Raw genomic sequence first — 20,439 nt, forward strand, 5'->3', positions numbered from 1 at the left:
CAGAAAAGAGTGGCATGAATGTCTGATTGACCAAAGGTCCTAATTCACAACAAATAATGTCTTATATTTAATAATAAGCTGATGGACTCATCTCTAATGAGCATCTAGGATTTTCCTACTGAATGCAGGCATCAACCTAGAAATTGGAACAAATTAAATGCAAAATTTAATACTACGCTAAAGGAAACTTAATAAAGACAAACATACAACATTTATATGTGTAAAGCCTCTGTTGACAATCATCATCCTAATTTTGTGAAGTTGAAAACTTATATATTCTTTGTACTCCAATGAAATCTAGGGCTCCTAGCCAGAGGCAAAGTGACTTTAAAAGATAGGCTTTCTCTTCACTTTCTATTTAAGAAAAGCTTCTGAGCAACTTTTGAGTAAAACACTTTCTTTAAAGCATTTTGTATATCCCTACTTGCAGTTTACGCTTTCTACACCGCGAATCTGAATTTTCAGCAGCCCAACAGAGAGGGCAACTCAGGGAGCCAAACCTGTGGCAAAGGCTTACAAACCTATGGCTTCTTCTGGCAAAACTCACATGAGTATGAACAGAAGGTGTGTCCTACAAGCAAAAAAATCATTGATAAGAAAAGCTCTGCCCACACAGCAACCCAGGATCAAAACTGGCAGTAACTACAAAAAAAAGAACATCTAATATGGATTCAGCTTCAGCAAGCATACAGTGTATTCTCTCCATTCTCCTAGCATTTTTTTTTCCAGGAAAGAAGACACAAAATGTGACAGTCTGCTCTTAAAAGAAAAACAGATTTAAAAACAGAAAAAACAGCAGAAAAAAAAAAAAAAACCTAAACCCACAAAACCACACAGATTCATGTCTCCTAAATAAACATGTACAGAAAGAAAATTTTCTCTTTCGTTTTTCTAATTCACTTTTTCCTTTTAAAAAAAAGATAGAAGAAACACCGTGTTTTTTTCCCCCCCGAAGTTCTACGTCCAAGGATAAAAGCAGCATCCTGCCCCCCAAATGACCCAGGTACCTCCGTGAAAAAGAGACATGAAAAACTCATGATGAAATAGCACACTGGAGAGTAGTCACACCAGCAAGACCTGTCACAGGTCTCTGGAAATCTGACCGTGGCCTCTGCACTGCCCTTCCCTTTGGCAATGCATGACACTGGAGTGCCAGAGACGCAGCTTCTGCATGAAGCTCATTCTCATAAGGACTATGCTCTCTGCATAACAACGTACCAGTGGCAACTTACTTTCTTCTGCAGAAGTAACTATACAACACACACGCTCCTTCGGAAGGAGAAATGGCTAGTGCATTCCTTCAGAAGTGTGGGGGAAATACAGAGATCCTCCAGAAACTACTGAATTTATGTCCAACCTGCAGGAGGTCATACCACATTAATGTCACCTTTCACATGCACCGCATTTTCTGTGGTTTTCACAGGAGCAAAAGAAAGAGAAAACATACATTAAGACCTTTGTCCTGACATTTTTCTCAGTTTGAAATGTCCACCTGGGTCTAGCTGATGGTAAAACAAAGCATCTTTTATTCTTCTGTTCACATATAAGCATGGTTTTTCTCTAACCTGCTAGCTGGAAGTTTCTGGACTCTTCTATAAGAATCATTTTTTACCTGTACTTTGAACAGAGTTTTGATACCTTAAAGGAAGAAGTATGACGTGTCTTTTAGCAGTGTAGGTTATTTTTTCTCGTACCTTTTCTGCTTTTAAAAAATGAGTCAAGCTTTATTTTTAATCACACTTTTATTACCTTTTTCCAAAACCAAGCAAACCCCCCCCCTCCAACAAATCACATCCTATACTGCTATATTTACATTGTAGATTTCTTAATCTCTTATGTAAATATAGATATTTTGAAGTAGTCTGTCTTTGGAAAAGAATGCTATTTTTAGCATTCTGATGATGGATAAATCTTCATTATCAACATAATGCTCCAAGAGAAAAGAAAATCAATTGTCAGATATCAAGTTAAGCATACAGATTTAAGTCTATTCAAATTATTTTAAACAAAAAGAAACCTCAAATGTTACCATAACTCAAGATAGTGTACTACACCACACACATAACATGGCCAAAACTGATTCTTTTTGATGGACGTTAGTTATCACAATTGTTTTCCAAAGCAAGAATAAAAAAAACTTTAAAAACTTTCAAACATGCTATTTGGAATATTCACTTCTTCTTGACAATAAGTTTATCTTCATAGTTGACTGGGATTATGCCACTGCATTCTTCTGTCTTTGATACAGGATGTTTTATAAAACCACGTCTAATTACATCAATATCACGTCCTAAATGATCCATCATGGTCGATACAATCGAAGGTGGGCCCTCTAAGTCTATCAAAAAATACCTGCAATGAAAAACATACACACAATAAAAAAAAAATACCTGTACTGTATCAACTTGATAATTCAAGTAACTGTGGGATTTCTTAAATGAAACTGTATCATTTTTTCTTACATTTTGGTACCAGAATGATTTGAAATAAAAGCTCAGTATTACCTTGACTTCAAATAAGAAAAGTTCAAGTGAAGCAGGCTCAGCCTGAACTTTTCTTTGTTGTACATCACTGCTTACCCAAGGAGATTAAAGAGAGTTTACTCTTCTTGTACCTATTCCATCCATTTCCACACCTTGATTTGAATAGTGTTAAAAAAAAAAAAGGTAGGGTGGCACATTCATTTCAGTTAGAACATGCATCCTCCTCCTTTGAATTCACAGCATTATTTCTGTGGGGAACAAATGCCAGTGTGAAACATCTCAAGCATATATACATACAGGCACACTTCCTCCTTTAAAGTTCTGCTTCAGAGCTGAGTGGAAATTTTAAAAAATACAGCAAAAGAAACCCAAGGAGATGGACTTATCCCAAATTAGGTGCATTTCTGGTGTGAACATGGCTTAAATTTTCAATCTGAGGGTAGGAGCTGAAGCCACGTACAGGCAATGCGTGCTTGCACCCTTGGCAGCTGATAAGCATACACATACGGTTGTGCTGACCTTGGCAGGACCAGAAAGGTCTTTCTTCGACACATGCACAGCACATATAAAACACACTGCTCCAGGTAAGCAATTCATGTCCACCACACAGCTGTCTTTGACATCTATAAAGAAAAAGCTGATTGCCTACCTACAGGAAGGAGAACATTGCTCCCCATTAACCTTAGGCCACCAAGGTTACTTCTGCAATAAACTCCTTTGCTGAAGAACTGCACCTTCTTCATGAGCTCAATTATCATTTTGCAAGAGGCTTTTAAAATTCCAGTACACCCAAAGAGGTCTACTGCACTTCATGAGTCCCACTTCAGACAAGGGAAAAAACTACACACAGTGCACTAACTTCATGTCAGACATGCAAATTCAGATCCTGTCTCTTAACGCAAGATCTACCTTAAATTAGTTAGCAACATTATGTATGCTTTTCCTGCAAGTTATGAGCAACGTAGTGCCAGCCATCATATTAATGCAAAAATGAGTATCCATGTCACTGGCCACCCCTCCTCCCTTGAAATGCTGTGAATGAACCGGCATTGTCAACAGAGCTGTAACCAGGACACTTTTTAATCACCTTGTCTGCATTTGGCATGGCACTAACTCCAGTACAGTAAAAAGACACTGCAACTGTCTCAGAAATCCTATTGAAGAGAACGAACCACTCACCTTGTTTCCAAGACCATCAGTAATTTAAAGACTAAGTGTACAGCACAGCACTTCCCACCTAGCTATTTCATTTCCATCTTTACACATCCTCTTACTAAAGCTCTCCTTTCCTTCTAGTCCACTCAAGCCCACCTCCCCATGAAGCATCAGTATACCCTTAAAGTGATATCCCTCAACTGAAGTCCTATTACCCAAGCTAGATCAAGCATCCCAGTTTGATTTAAAAACTGTACCTAACAGAGAGGACTTTGCTCTGCAAGAGGTATGGATTATTAACTAAGTCAACTATAGCACGAGCATCACGGTCCATCTTCATAAAGGTAATCTTGGAGGCTAAGTCCCCAAGACCAGAAGTTGAACTGGGAGTCTGAACAGGAAACACAGGAGATGTGGTCAGGAACAATAGAAACACTTGCGTTCTTCACGCTGAATGGAGTTCATTTTCATCCAACGAAATGTGTTACATAAAAATACTACATGCAGAGGAGACCCGTCAGGCCAGAAATGACTCAGCAGTGTGTGGTGGATTACTGCACAGGGGTGGAATCCACCCATGGAAAACATGGCAAAGATGCTTCTCCTTAGCCAGACATCCTAATCCTGAAGCTCTTTACGCAGGCATCTACGTTAATAGCCACAATTCCTCTCTGAAGAGTTTTTCAGATTGAAGCACTGAATTCTTGTACATGAGGGGTCTGATGGAAAAAAATCTCCCTGTGGCCCATACTGAAGCAGCACGTCCTCCAGAACACATGTCCAGCTGGTGTGGGCTGCGGCCGAGCATCACTGAAGCCAAGGGACCAGTGCCAGGTCACGTCAGAAAAGGTGCTGCTCCTCTGACTGCAGGAGGGCTACTGAGAGCTACAGGAATAGCTTGCCTCAAGAAGGATTTGGAGGAACTCTGGTGAGCTCAGTCCTCCTCACACTTCCTCACAGGCTTCAATGTGGAACAGGATTTGGCCTAACATATTTGGAAGACTGAACTTCCTACCATTTTCTGGTCTCCAGAATTAAGACATGCCACCTGGTTAAAAGTTTAGGGAGAGAAATAATTTTTAAGGTTGAACAATTCATTAGAAATACTGCACAGCAACATCTGAAGGATGCACACCCCTTAAAAAAGGGAAAATCATATTTTCTGTTAAAGCCATTAAAAGCCACTGGTAAATTTAACAGATGACACTTAACTCTTCTCCTTGGGAAGAAGCCTTCCAAATCCTCTCACAATTGCAACTAACAGAAAGGAGGATAGGGATCTACCACCACCCTCATGCCCCCTTCCCTTAACAACTGCATTCATTCATATTGCAATTCATGCTCTTTGCCACGCCATTTTAGTCCCACCATTTCTTGAGAATTTAATTTCATTTCTGCTTGCAAATTGTATGCTGATTTTCATTGTGTTCCTAAAACGGCAATGGTGGGGCTTTTTTTCTCCAAAGGCTGCATTGCAACTTTGCGCTTTCTCTCACATTAGCAAAGGGTGGAAATTTCCACTGACGCACTGTTGATAACTGAAGGAGAAGTGGGGGATGGGAGGATGAGCTGTTACAGCATATCTTTATGACTCCTCGCAGAATAGGTATTTTATCTGAGGATACAAAACTGCAGTAATCGGGGACAATGCGAGTTTTTAAAAACAACCACCACTCTTCAACGTTAACAAGCAATGATTGCTACCCTGTGCCAAAAAGAGAGAGAAGTAAGAGGCCCAGCATAAAAAAAAATATTATTTCTTCATTAGAGAAAGAGAAGAAACTAATGGCTGAAAAAGCAATAACCAAACACAATTGACAATGCAATCCCTGAGGAGATCTGGTACCCCTTCCCCCCAAATATACGCATTTAAATCAGCTGTCATGAGGCCATGGTTGGTTTTTTTTTAACGGACTCTCAATAAGGCATGCAGCAATCTTAGTTTCAGGCAGTGATCTATGACCTGATACACAATGCTGTAGCTACTGTTTGTGTAGTAAACAAAAGCAAATCCCAGTGAGATTTAAAGACAGGGAAAAATACAGGAATGCAGGAGGGAAAACACCTCATTCTTGCAAGCAAAAATGCAAAAGCATTTAGGCTCTCTAGGAGTCAGTCGAGTCATCAGGGGAGAAATGCAGGAAAATTCCACTGATTCACTATGAGACCACAGTTATTTTTGTCATCCTGCTTGACTGTAAATAGAAGGATGATTTAAATACAGAAGAGCAGATTGAAACATATTAAAACAATGCATAACCGAAAAAAAAAAAAAAATATTGTATGATCTCAATTAAAGGAGCACATGCCTTTGCATATGAGAAAGAAAAAAAGAGAAAAAAAAGACAGGTCTCATTTATCCTTTTTAACATATTCAAGCCCAGAAACTGTTTGAACCTTGAGTCCTAAGGATACTCAAATATTTTGCTTTCAGATGGACAGTCTAGGACTTGAAAGAACCTAAAAAGCAGCTGCATCAAAAGTCCCTTTTAAATCCTCCTAGAATACAAGTCTATCAGCCTGAGGAGCCAAGGGAAAAGCACAGGTATGGTGGACTTGGAAGAGGCTGTCTGGTCCCATAGTTGTGCCCCAAAAAATGTCTGTAAGCTTAAATTTCTCCTTTACATAGTGGCAGTAAGTGTACATAAATTTCCCTAGTGGGGAGGTGGAAGATACAAAGGAAAGAAAATGTCCTGTCAAACAGGTAGAGGTGAAGCATTTAACAGTGAAACAGGAAACCACCTGGAGGAAAGCAAGCTGTGGCACTCACGTGAGAGCTGCTGGACATTCACTCTGATTAAGGTAATCCTATATAAATGAAAATTTTTTGCTACCTGTATGTTCACTTCATCTTTGGGACCTCTGCATTGCTCTGAAGAGAGGTAGTTTGCTTTTCTTCTGAACTCTTGTGCTAGCTACCCTTCCTCAGCAGGGCAGGCACACAAGTTCATGCTCAGAAGAATTATAATTTTGTAGCTGGAAGGCCTAGTACACGTGTTACTTTTAACTTTTAAAAAATACATATGGAATAGATGGAAGTCTCTTGAAAATCACAAGGACAGCAACGGGGAAGTACCAGATCAAAGCCAAAAGCTGGTACCTTAGTAACTAGACTGCGCCACAGCAATGACGCAAACAATCCATAATGAGAAAGTACTTTGGGGAAAAATACCTTTTACCATCCACAGTCTTCAGAAATTTCATTTGCCAAATTCTATACATAGATGCATGTTATTGAGCTAATTAAATAATGGAAAGACATTTTGCAGCGTTGCAGAAAAATAAAATAAAATACTGTTACACTGCAAAAGAGAAACCAGCCTGACCTCTTTGGAGTATTCGAGAAGTCATGCTCACAGGGCAGCATTTAAGAAGTTTGCAAAGTTGTTATCAACACTGCTGAAGTTACACAGCAAGTACTAATTCTGCTTGTGTCACTTCTCTGCCTCATGTATAATTTACAGCTTAAAAAAAAAAAAAAACAACAAACAAATGGTGACTGTTTCCCATTCCACCGAGCCCACTATTTGAGAGCAACCATGACATGTAATCAATGTGTTTGCACAAGGATGCTACATAACTTAGTGCATCAGAAAATTATACTGGTGCCTCAACACCACAAACTATTGCACAGTGCCATTTCTGACAAGCACCAAAATTGCCAATTGCACTCCCACAGGTAAGGTAGAGGGAAAAAAAAAAAGCATTTCAGGGCTCTGATACTTGAGGCACATCCACACTTACATGTATGTGCATGTGGACAAAAGCATTTGAAGGAAAAGTGATGGTTCAACTCATCAATGAAGAAAGCCCCATCTAGTGGAAGAAGACAATCAATTTAGCAGAAAATACTACCAATGTGCCTCAAATACTCAAATATTCGAGTTGGTTTGTTCTCATTCAAGTGCATTACAGACCCCAAATTCCTTTTTGCTGAAACAGATCAAGATGTTCTAAAATCTGAACAAACAAGTGCACTAGCTATACATTTCGTTTAGTGGTATTAAGAAAGGAAAGCTTGCAACCCCTTTCATCTCTTTTTTCTTTCCTCCTCTTTGGTCTTCAATAGTCATGGAAATCATCAAGAGAGTCTACCTGAGTGAAGCTAAACATGTCGGTACATTTATCTGCATGATGAAGTCCTTTACTTATGCAATAGTTTGTATTTTACTAGGGGGTGGGGAGAAGAGAAGGGCTGTTAAAACTCAAACACTGCAGAAAACAATTCTGATGGGCAACTATTATTTTACTCTTACAAATAAAGTAAATACAATTATATCCAGACAGCATACGTTATTGGAAGACACTTCAGCATCTCTCCTCCACATGGAGTATTATTTTGCCATAAGCTGCTCGTTTAAAAATATGTTGTGTAAGTACAGTTCCTAAGCTCTTTATGGAAAGAGGTAAAGTTTGAACATGTAACATAATTTACATAGATACGTTTCCAAAACATTCAAATGCCTTAAACAACATGATGCTCAATTACCGAAATACTCCTCTTAATAACTATCTATTCCTTGTGTATTAGGCCACTGAGGCACCAAGAAACGAGAGTCATGACCCCTTTCATGAGCTCGTACTTTGGCTAAGCAACGTTACACCACACGCCACGTAACAAAGGCAAAACACAAGGTGCTCCTGCAGGAGGACTAACTGCTTCCCACCCTAAACCACCCAGAGGAGGTGGGAGCAGTTTGTGGGAAGGCCAGGACAGCGTTCAAGCCTTCCCCATCACAGCAGAGGCGAAGCTGGTACTGAAGCTTGGTGTTCCAGCTCCTGGTGGGTAATCGCAGCACTGCAGGGCCTGAAGGCAAGCTGAGTTCTCCATGCTGCGTCCCTGGGAAATGACCTCCTAGCCTCACCATTTTCCCCCATCACACAAACAAGTCCACAGCGCAACTAAAACTGCAACCTGCATTTTCTGACTCCGGATCCTGTTAGATGATATTGGTATATATCCTGTGCTCCTCAGTGGTCCCTAGCAATCACCAGGGTCCCTGCACACCTCTTACAGAAAATTCCCCATACATGTGTTAAGATAAGCTCCCAAAATACAATTCAGCAAGAACCAACTCAGTAAGACCTGACTTTGCTATTTCAGAGAACAAGTGGGCTGATGAGATAACTGGGAGTGAACAGCAAAACAAAAAGATTAAGAGACAAGCAGCAAATAACAAAAGAAAACTGCCATCTTTTCAAAATCAAATTTGAAAGGGAAAAAAACAAGACAATGAAAATCTGGCAAATAGAACATGGAGATTGTTATGAATAATCAGAATTACACACTGTTTAGCTGGAGAACTCACAAATAAAGGAAATGAAATGAAAATGTGGAGAGAAAGGTCTAAAAAACATTACTGTACTACAGTAGATTTGAGGAAAGCACACACAAACATAAAAAAAAAAAAAAAAAAAAGGGAAAGGTCATGGTTCTCTATCAATTTACAAAACTACTAAATCTGAGCACTGACCAGGATGACGTATATCATTTTTAATACAACAGAGATAACAAAAATAAGAATGGAAGCAACACTTTGGGGACGGAGGAAGAATAAAGTCACTAACAACAAATCTCTATTGGATAGCACGACACCCAGTATTCAAAACTCAGTTACACCTGGCCACTCTCTTCTCCCCAGAGCACTTGTCATAGCTCCTTCCAGTTTAATATTTTCCTGGTCTGCAAAAAGTTTGAGCCATTACCTTCCCAAAGGAGTGTCTGAATCTTATTTTTTCAAAGATCTGTTTTGCAGTCACCCTTGTACCATCTCCCCTAAAGTAAAAATACCCTACATACCAACCACGTCCCCCAAACCACCTCCTTTATCTGATGCCCTGAAGCATTAAGCGTCACAAGCATATTATTAAGGCATAGCCTGGCAAGGCCAAAGAAAACAGGTATGCCGCAAAGTGCAAACCCACAGACTGTGTGTGCTACTGGGATCTATCATTTTACAAGCAGCTGCAATATTCTTCAGTTTAGTACTGACCAAATATGTGCCATGGCTCTACAGTGTCATCACCCAGCCCCAGTCTGGACCCTTTATTTGAAAGCTGCTTTGAGGGATTCAGTGCTTCTGTACCATCTTAACCAGCATATAAATCCAGACTTTAACATTCCTTGAATTCAAATACTACTACACACCTTATTTAAATTAGTTCACTTCTGTTTGTTCCAGAAATAAGCAGCCCCTGATACATGTAATACAGTATTTAAAAAAAAAGCAAAGCATCGTGTTAAAATCAATTTAAATACAACTCAACGAAAATTATAAACAAGTAGTGGCTAGTAAAACTTGGCCCAAGTCTATTTCCCATTAGGAGATAAAGTTGGTAATCCTTATTTACATTCTTCCACTGTTTTTTCAGAGACACTGTGGCCATGGGCAAGTCACTCAGCCTCAATGCCGCAACTAAATTTACATACCTAACCCCCACTGGGAACAATGTGTCCTTGTCACATTTTATTAATCTATAAGGTGAATAGTATTTGTTACAATTTTGTGAGATGTTACTTGAATCATGCTCTTAAATATTTTAAAAATTAAATACTAATGTCCTGCTATGGCAATTAATACCATAAATGTGAATTAGCAGCTAATTCAACCTCAGTTTAAAATATCAGTAAAGCAGTGATTTAAGTTTTATTCTTCATACATATCCACACAGTTCCTGAAACATACTATTTTCATAATTACTGAAATGCAAAAGCTGTCAATATTAGGTCTCTAAAAAAGGAGGGTGTTTTCTGCCAAAAGAGATTCATTTAAGAGAAAGACCTAAATTTGTTTTAATGTACCCTCAATGCACATGCACCACCTGTTCAGTGAATATAATTTCCTGAGAAGAAACAAGTCAATTATACATATGATCTGAGCTCTTCAAAGCTGCCTCAGAGAGTAAAACTGCTCATTCCAGCGACAGCTGTGGGCCACAATCCCCTATGGCAGGCTTTGAAAAATCTCAGCTTTACAGATCAATTGGCAGTAGAATTCTCATTTTCTGTAAGGTCTCCTGGATAGTCTTAAATTTGTAATGTGCCTGTAATGCAGTGTATCTGAGACAGATGATGCCAAAGCACTTGGAACTCAGAGGGGGGAAAAAGTGCTTTATTAAGGAGACAATTACCCTCCTCATTGGACTTACGAATCTGTGTTTTCCAGTTTAATTCTTTACTGTTTACTAAAGACATTACCAAAACCTGTCTAAGTCCAGCAGTAGCTTTTCTGTGTGAATCGCACTTGTGTGTCCTTTCACTGTCAATCACTCGGTTTTATGATATGCTGTGTATGTGTATAAAGACTTGAATTGCAGTTAAAGATGGAATTAACTAAATGAAAAAAACATACAGCAAAAGCCTAGGAGAAGGATAACTGCTAGGCATGCCACACAGCACGTCTCATTTGACCTGTGAATAGCTGGTGCTGCCCTACTGATGGCCCTTGATTTTAGGTTAAGAGGGACAGTCTGAATAGCACTGGGAGTTTTACAAGGCAGCAAAGCTAGGCTCACTATGCTGATGAGGAAGATTTTGGGTTTGTTTCGTTTTTCAGGCAAACACCCCACACAGGTAGGGGGATCCCATGCCATTCTGAGTGACAGGTTTGTGCAGCGGTCACTAGGACAAGAGCTGTCTCTAAGAGACAGGCTATTAAGCTATGATCCATGATAATACAACTATTCACAGAATCATCTGGGTTGGGAAAGACCTTGAAGATCATCCAGTCCAACCATTAACCTCACACTGACAGTTCCCAACTACACCAGATCCCTCAGCGCTATGTCAACCCAACTCTTAAACACCTCCCGGGATGGGGACTCCACCACCTCCCTGGGCAGCCCATTCCAACACCAACGTGCCCCAGGCCTCAGCACTGGGGCACCTGAGGGGAGGAGCACTGCCTTCCCCTTCCAGGGGCACCTCCAACACTGGTCACCCTATGACTCAGAGCAAAAAGCAATATCCAAACAGTGTACAATCTATTACCATTACCAGAGTTTTTCTTCGAGATTTTAAATCTTAGACCTGTGGTAGAGCACTTTTATACTGCATGCATCCCATGGGGGTTTGGTTTTTTTAAGTAATGACATGTTTAAGCACTATGAGACACATCCTCAGCTAAAGAAAACGGAGGTGTGGCATTGCACACCAGTGAACCACTGGCCATCAAGATTTTTATAACTTCATTCCATGTTTCAACAATATTCTCTGCACACCCAAATTAAAAAATATCTTCAGTTTAACCACAGACTATGTTTAAAAGGAAAAAAATTTGTAACATTGTATTGTGTTATGAATGTTGCTAAATTCTGCTACTGAATACAGGGGAAAAAAACCTCCCAGTCCAGCTTCTGTATGCTGCTAATTCATTTCTATATTTCTTATTATGTCTGTCCTTATTTGTGTCCTCCCTCATATAACTAACTCTTTCATTCCTATGTATCTTCACTTAACAGCTTCTCTGCAATTCCAATTAATTTTTATGTTTGCAAAATGAGTATTTTCTGTTTCTAGGTAACTTTTCTGACAAAGTAACTACTATAACAGAGTATCACATATTAGATGAATCAAATAACGTACAGAACAACATTATTGCATTGCACTAATTTTCATACAATTTATTGTTAAGAATATGGTGTTCCATTAATTTTCATATAATTCGCCAGCCCGAAGGTCCAAGAAATATCAGATTCAGCGTACTTTCTAAATCTCCAACCATCTACCACTACAGGAAAATAAACTAGCTGAAGCTCTGTTAAGAATCACAAAACTTAAAAAAAAAAAAAAAAAAAAAAAAAAAAATTAAAAAGCAAACAAAAAACAACACAAAATGAAAAGCTTTGAAAGATTCAATGCTGTCCCCACCACAGACACACAGCATCACTTGCAATCTCACAGAAGCCCTCTCAGTTACTTCAGAAAAAGCCCAGACTAAGGAAAAGATGACACACTCTGTACTACTTAATAGACTACTCTACACCAACTTGCTAAGAAAGGGAACATAGACAGAATTAAAAAGCGGCTATGAAGGAGAAAAGACTTTAGGATTTTCTAGTAAGTTTTTTCAGCTTAGTGAGGTATCTTGAAAGGCCTTTTTTTTTTCTTTTAAAATTTGTCCCGTTAAAAAAAATTATTACTTTTTTATAGATGCTGTAAAGTAGGACTGGTTTTGTAATGTGGATCAAGAATTGACCTTTCACTTCCTATTCCTAGATCACGTTTAATACCCCAAGTAACTTATTCTCCAAACCATATAAAATATTGGATGGTATACAAGGAGTCCACCACACCCATACACTGAATGATAATCTCCTCAACAAAATTTACAGAAATACAATTCTCCCACATTACCAGGTACTGAAACTGCCTGCTGTTTTCCCTTGTAATATCTCATGTCTCCTGAATTCGAGTTCTCCAATTAAAAGCACACAAACCAACTATTTCCTGAAGTACCCCCTCTCAATCACTTCTCCCTTTCAAGAAGCCAAGCAATTTAGGGGAGGGAACTGTTACATTCAAATACAGAGGATTCAAATCCAGGGCAAGAAGAATGACTGCTAAATATTTAGAGACACTTGAACTGGGAGGAGGAGGAGGATGAACAGCAATGGCAGCATAAATCTGATGGTATCCTGCCTGTGTTTCAAGACCCAATCACAATGATTTGCTGCTAAAATCTTGCCTCATTCGAAACACAAAATATGTCTGTTCTGAAGACTCTGCAAATAAGAGGGTTATAGTCTACAGATCCCCTCATTCTGCTTATTAAGTAGGTAATCTGCTACAGTAAATAAGTTAATTTACATGTCTGAAAGATCCCCTGGAGAAGTGGCTTCTATTCATCTCTACTACATAGTGCTTGTGATGCTGGTTACTGTCTTCTGTCTTGGTTTCCCTGTGGAAGAACCCAAGGCCCAGTCTGTAGAAGTACTGCCACCCAAGCCAAGCAGAAACTGTGATCCAAAGTGGTGAAATGTCAGAGAGTGCCAAGTACTCTAGAAAAAAAATCTAGAAGCTAAAAGTCTCAACTTCAGAATGGAAAATTAGTGGAATTTAGTGCCTCTGCCCTAGCTGCCCACCCGTACAAGGAGAATAAAACCAGCTCCTAGTTCTGCTAAAGCCATCGGAAAAGACTTTAATGTTTATAAAATGCTTCTAGTCCAACAGGATGAGGTAATTAGTAATTGTGTCTTGAGACAATGCTTTGATTAGCTCCTATGTGTAGGCAACAAGACTTCACTCTAAAATGCAAAACTGGCAGGATCAAGCCATGTTTTGAAGGACACCACAGAGCAGGAGTGCAAGACAGTCACGGCTACAGTGCCATTGCTTTCAGTTAAGTAACAGGCATGTGGTGGAGATTTCCTCCCTACCCTTTGTGTCAGTCTGCTTTAACTGGCACCTGTCACCACTCCCACTTCGCAGGAGAATGAAGAGGTCCTCAGAAGAGGGAGTGAAACCGTGAGTCACCCCTAGGGAGATGATCCAAGAAGGGCTTCATAAAAGGCGCACCTCTGGAGTCACCTCGCCTTCTTCAGTGCCAAGCACCCCTCAAGGAAGACAGTAGGTAGGCGGGTTGACCAACCATCTGATTATGAACAGTTGCATTACAGGGATTAGGAGGAGCATGTCGCTAATTGTTGTTTTGATTACCGCAGCCAGCCCCAGCGCAGTGCAGGTTGCCTAGCAACATTTCTCAGTCCTTGTGAGAGCCAGAATCCATTTCGGAGGTAGCCTCAACGATCAAAGACACACCGGCATAAGCTGGGGGTGTGATCCACAGCACCGTCCCCCTGCACTGCGGGGGCAGCCCGGCATCCGAGATGCCAATCCACAGCTTCATTTACATTGATCGTACTTCCTGTAAACCACATGGTCATCATTAACATCCTTAACAAAAACTCTATCAGAAACACAAGGAAGTCTTAGCGGGTGCATATGGTAATTAACATTTAGTTCAGATGCACTACAGAATAAAAATCAATCCTGCCAATTAGCAACCAATCATACTTAGTACGACTTTTATCAGGAAACAGCCTGACTGGCTTGGAAAGTAGTTATGTAAAAATAACATAACAAAATAACATTGTGTATGTTGGGGAAAGTAGCTCTGCAGGCCTGGACTCAGACTACTTATTACACAATGACTAAACACTAACAAAAAGCTGACACCGCACAGAATAAAAGACACAAAACACTTGAAGCAGAACACTCGCACGCACAAACAGACACACAACACCTTACTGAGATCACAGACATTACAGGTGTACTCCCAAAAAGCACAAGGAAGACTAGACAATGGGAGTTACTTATGTACATTTTAAAGGAGCACTTAAAGGATTTTAAAGAAAAACACATCATGCATACCCTCCTCTTCTGTGGCGTTCATTGTGCTTGGAGATTTTGTAAGGTAGAGACCTTTCTCCCAGGTTTTCTAGGTTCCTCACAACGGCTCCTCTCTCCATAAGAGCCTCAATAGTGCGCTTCAGCACAGCTGCAGTCTCAGGCTTTAAAAGAAAAAAAAAAAAAGAGAGAGGAAAATGTACACAATTGGTTGTTCTTACTATGCGATTAGAAGGGACACCTGTACTTGCACAGCTCAGCGCTGGAAGAGACTGTTCTGTAACTTGACAGGGCAAAGTGGAGGTAGAAGCAGACCTCCTCCTAAGGAAGAAAATTTTTAAGAACAAACAGTCAATTCCTCTGCGAATTATGGCAACTGCAAAGTTTCCACCAATTTTGAAGTCAGGCCCCAACAACAGGAAAAAGGAAATAGTTAATCAATTTAACTCACCTGGTATTACTTTGGCTGACCCTTCCACAAGTGTCAGTAAATATATGTGGCAAAGAGCAATTACGAATTGACAACAGTTTTAAGGTCCCTGGATCATAGATGCTCATTAATATTGTTCACCACAACATTTAAAGTGAACAGCATGGGGAGAACATTAATTTGTGGCTTGCTACAGAGACAACAATTAACCCCACACTCATTTTATATTGTCATTTCAGCTGCACCTGCATAATAGATAATCTAGACCCTTGGCTAAATCACTGCACATCTCATTAATTTTGCAAAGCCAACATCCAAGCCTTTTTAAGAGTTAAGGAACTTTCATGCAGTAATTAGTCTAACATGCAGAGATTTCACTCCTTAGAAAAACAACTTTGAGGGACACGCAGCCAAAAAACAGTAGGTAAAACAGATGCAACATTTTCTTGCTCACTGCATATCAGGGCTCTTTAGATTGCTGAATCATTTTGGTAATGACACTCAACAATATCTATGAAAATGTTAATAAAGTTCAAATTAGAATGTTTTGGAAACAACTGCAAACTTATACGCTCTCAGCAACAAGAAGTATTTTAAGAAACAGATCTCCTACAGAGAAAGGAAACTAAATGGATGTCCAACTGAACACAAACCAAACTGTACAGCTTTCTTCTGCGTTCCATGCAACTTTTCACATCAAGAGATATTCCCAAGTCTACTCATCCAGTGAGATGGTAACAGATGTAAATGGAAACATAACGAAAGAGCTGATTTTCAGCTTTATTCAAATAGATTTTGTTAAATCAGATCATCATCATAATTTCACTGTCCCTTCTCAGTCAGAAGAAAACCTAAGCCTTCAATCACCTTAGGTATAAGACGACTGAAAGTTAGTTTCCTAAGTCTAAGGTAGAGATTCCCTTAATGGAAATTGGTGAGAAAAGGTGGTACCAAAATCTCATAGCATGCAGTGCAGCCCATGCTCCTGCATGTGAGATTTCTCTTTCATTTCCCTGAGGACACAAGGTGGTATGAAAGGGGCTCCAAATGCAGAGAAGAGATGTTCAACATATGAGGTTTTGCAATATTTGACTGCTCTTTGAAAGACCTGAAGTACAGACGGCCTGAAATGTTTTCTTGTTTCCATGGGCTAATGGCAGACAAGAGTCAATCACTGGATCACACCTACTGCCCCTCACCATCAATCAGAAATTTTATCCCCCCTCTCTCCACTGTCTGGGAAATCTGTTTTCAACACAAAGAGCCTAAACAGGTCAGGTCAGCAAAAATGCCTGGACTTTTTTTTCAACATACAATTATACTGTGTTTTAAAACAATTACAGGGACCAGACAAGTATGTTCACACATGAGGAAATGTTGCTACCTTGCCAAAATTCTTCAATGTATTAAAACTATTGTTTCTCACAACAGACACATACTAAAGGTATCTCTTGTCACAGTGTGAAAAGTTAGGATGAAGGGATTAAGAGATTTTACAGATGATACTATATTACTTTAAATCATATTTTAGCTCAAAACCAGGAATAACACTGTTTTTCAGCTGACTTGAGATGACTGCTTTCATCATCACTCAGATTTTCAAGCAAGCACCTTTCACGCTTAAGGCCTCCTTCCCCAAAACGTTTGCAGAACTAATTGGGTCTCCCTACAACTCTTTTTGGCCTCTGGCCACAAAACAAGCCATTCCCACAAATGTTAACAGGAGTCTGAATTTCTGAGATTTCCAAAACTCATTCAAGCTTACCTGGAACAAAGCCAGCGTGTTCAAAACTTATGAAGGAGAGACTGACAGATGGACAGGCAGACCACAACTATACAGCCCTTTGCTACAGAAATAGCATAAACCAAAATCTGTAAGTCACTCGTGTGTTGATGCTCCAGCCAATGATGCTGACCATGTTAATACTTTCATTCCCCCTTTTAAATCTGTCTCTTGTCACTCAAATACTTCTGCATACTAGTTTCAAATACTAGAGAGTATCCCACCAACACAAGGATTTTCTTCCAAGACTGGATTCTCAGTCTTCTCTATATGCTCATATTTTGCATTACTTTTCATCCTCTAATATGTCTGACAACTGCCACCAAGCAGTCACATGCAGTCCTCTCTCTCTACAAACCCAAGGAGAAGGAAAAGCAAATACTATCAGAGAAGAACTCGGAAGCAGGAGCTATAGCATGTTACTCTCTCAGTACTTTGAGCAGTACTCGAGGAGTGGGAAGAGTGACTGTGAAATCTGTTGGCTGAGCTGACAGGACTGAAGGTGAGGAACAGAATCAAGAAAAGCCAAGTAAGGAGATCACAATAATGCCAGTAACTAGGAGTGAGCATAGAACAAATTCTCTTACTTTTCATCACACCCACATGTTGTTTTGCCATAGTGGAAAGTCTTCTTTCAAACTTCTGCTATTGGAGAAACATCAGTAACAGCCAAAGAAAGGTAGCAGCTCCACTTTACTTGACACTGTTCTTCACACTCCACAAATGCCAAAACATAAGGGGAGAAAGGGGAGCAAAGGCTTGTTTCTTACGACTTTTCCCATGAAGAATTTCTACCCAAGCTCCTCGTGGCTGTTTTAGTTCGACTTACATGGCACAAAGGCAAGAGAAGCTGGCCCAAACTCTAGACAGGCTTTACACTACTTGCCATCAACACAGGATCTCAACACTCAAACCCGTTTAAATCAGGAGCTACTGGTGAGACACCCTCATTCGTTGTGAAGCAGCAGCCTAATACAGACAAGCCAAAAACTCCGGTTAACAGAGCTGCTAGTGATATCTACAGTTTAATGCTGTAGGAACCATAACAGAAATCTGGCTTTCAGAAAGAAGATAAAAACAACAACTGAGTTTGCAAAGCAAGCACCAAGGTACACATTACTGTCTAGAAGCTTTTGCCTTTTAAACAAGAATCTGACACTGACCGTTAGGATTTTACTTACCCACACTAGTGAGGTAAATGAGCAGTTTTAGGAGAGAAAGGGCATCTAATCTAACAGCTTTAATATTTTGTGCACAGCAGCGCACCCGTAGCGCTTCCAATCCTAGGCTTGAAAATACTTTCTTGGAAAGCAATAGGATCTACCATTCAGGTCTTCTCCCACTGCACCTGCTGGGTGTGGTTAGGTTGCAGAAGCCTTCACAGTGCTCAGACAATTATCGCAAGAGAAATCTGTCAGGTCAATGAATAAAACCAGTTATGTTTACTGTTGCTACTTGTCTCCCACTTGCCTAAAAACTGCTGATCAATAAACAGAGCTCTGTTCAAAAGAGATCTTAATTAATCGAGACCTTCAGACAGCCAGCTGTATGTCCAGTGGTGGAGTTGTCTGACATACCGCCCTTAACAACCATGCAGATTTAAGTTAAATGTTATTGGGTAAGCTTATTCTTCTACATCCCTCATACCCTCAAATGACACACAAGCTTTTTGTCTCTTTTATACATGCCAACAGATCAGCACATTCCCCGAGTGGCTGCATGTCCAACATGATGTGCAGTTTCTAAACACAATGAAGCCTAAGATCAAGTCCCATGTATTTAAAAGCAAAACAAAACAAAAAGAACAAGAAGAGAAAGCCACAGATTTCTACATTAAGGATTGTAAAATATTACACGTTTTTGCAACCTCCCCACTTGTGGACATACTTTGAAAACATAAACTAATTGTTGGTTTTGAAAGCTTGTCACTGTAATCCCTCTCATTCTTCCTCTCCAAAAAAGATCATGGTTTATCATAGCTTGCCTAAAGCCATCAACCAAACTATATATAGGCTAGCCTTTGCTAACCATAATATCCACAGACACAGGTTCCTTGGTTTGCTTCCGAGCCAGACCCATTGAGTACATAGGAAATGGTATTGCCTGGCTCCCAACCCAGTAGCCACAACATTTTTTCCTGAACAGCCAGCACTAATTCCAGTACCACAGATGTGGAGAAGCAAAGATGGGAGAGAAAAAAGGAGAAAATGGAAGCTGATGCCAGGATACTGGAGAACAGGAAGCGCTAGCAAGAGCATGTAAGCCCTGGTATGTAAGGCCCGGTTCCCCCTCCTGTGTGCACAGTCAAGCCAGAGCACTATCAACTGTCTTCACCCTTAGTGAACTTGGTGAACTCTGTTAGTGAACTTGATTCACTATCATTCAGCCACCAGTAGTCACCTTGTTCTCAGAAAGGTACACAGCCCTACGGACCTGCTCAAGCCATGGAAGGAGAGAGGAAGAGAGGAGGGAGGTCACCATAGACTGTCCAAGAACTTTTCCTTGAAAAACTGCCCCCGTAAGAACTTACTGAAGGACTATTGCCTACAGATCAAAATTCCCCACTCCTCGACCCCCACATTTTTTTCAACTTAAAACTTCCCAGAAACGTGGCAGACACATTAACTAGCATGTCAACCCTGTGTCTGCCAGGCAAAACAATCACAACAGAGGTACATTACAAAACATACTTTCTGCGTAACATTGGCTTTCTCCACAGATGAGATCACTACAGCCACATTTACTAGGTGGCTGCACCGCCAGGAAGACCCCACACAGCTGCTGCTGATGCCACAGGAAGTACATGCATCGAGATGACCAAGCACCTTTTCACAAAGAATCCAGTTCAGTTTATTTAGAACTCCACTATTCCCATTAAGTTATACACAGCCCCAGGTGCCGTACGAACCACAGCTGAACGCCATGCCCTAAGCACTTCCTCCATACCTCCCGCTTCTCCCCTTCGCCTTGCCAGTCTGTCAGCTTAACATCATCATCACCCAAGTGAGCAGAAAGCTGTTTAAGGCACAGGTTTCTTCAGCATCTCACCAGACTGCGCAAATATAAACGGACAGGGGTGCACTGTTAATTAGCGCCCAGGATCAATGCCACAAACGCTCAGTAATAAGCAGCAAGTACTGCAACACAGCACCAACAACCTCTTTTTGAGGGGAAGTTATATACCACCAGCGTGAGTGAAAACTGTAGCTTGGCTTTTATCAGTCATACAGAACCCACATGG

At 40.3% G+C, this 20,439-nt stretch overlaps 1 protein-coding gene across 2 annotated transcripts in view; it reads right to left on the reverse strand.

Moving 5' to 3' along the window:
* Window positions 1–1,729: 1,729 nt before the first annotated feature.
* Window positions 1,730–20,439, reverse strand: part of MRPS6 (mitochondrial ribosomal protein S6) — a 39,868-nt gene continuing 21,158 nt past the window's right edge. Inside the window, exons 1-3 of one of the 2 annotated variants that reach the window (XM_026860619.1) lie at window positions 16,069–16,113; window positions 15,010–15,149; window positions 1,730–2,352 (exon numbers count right to left, since the gene is read on the reverse strand). In XM_026860619.1, the coding sequence (XP_026716420.1) occupies window positions 2,172–2,352; window positions 15,010–15,149; window positions 16,069–16,098 (351 nt within the window). In that variant the 5' untranslated portion in view covers window positions 16,099–16,113 and the 3' untranslated portion in view covers window positions 1,730–2,171. Of the gene's footprint in view, window positions 2,353–15,009; window positions 15,150–16,068; window positions 16,114–20,439 lie in introns of those variants that run through there. The other variant, XM_026860615.1, reaches the window with a different exon arrangement.

The sequence above is a fragment of the Athene cunicularia genome (genome assembly GCF_003259725.1).
Source record: "Athene cunicularia isolate RWA chromosome 1 unlocalized genomic scaffold, athCun1 chr1_part1, whole genome shotgun sequence".
NCBI lineage: Eukaryota > Metazoa > Chordata > Aves > Strigiformes > Strigidae > Athene > Athene cunicularia.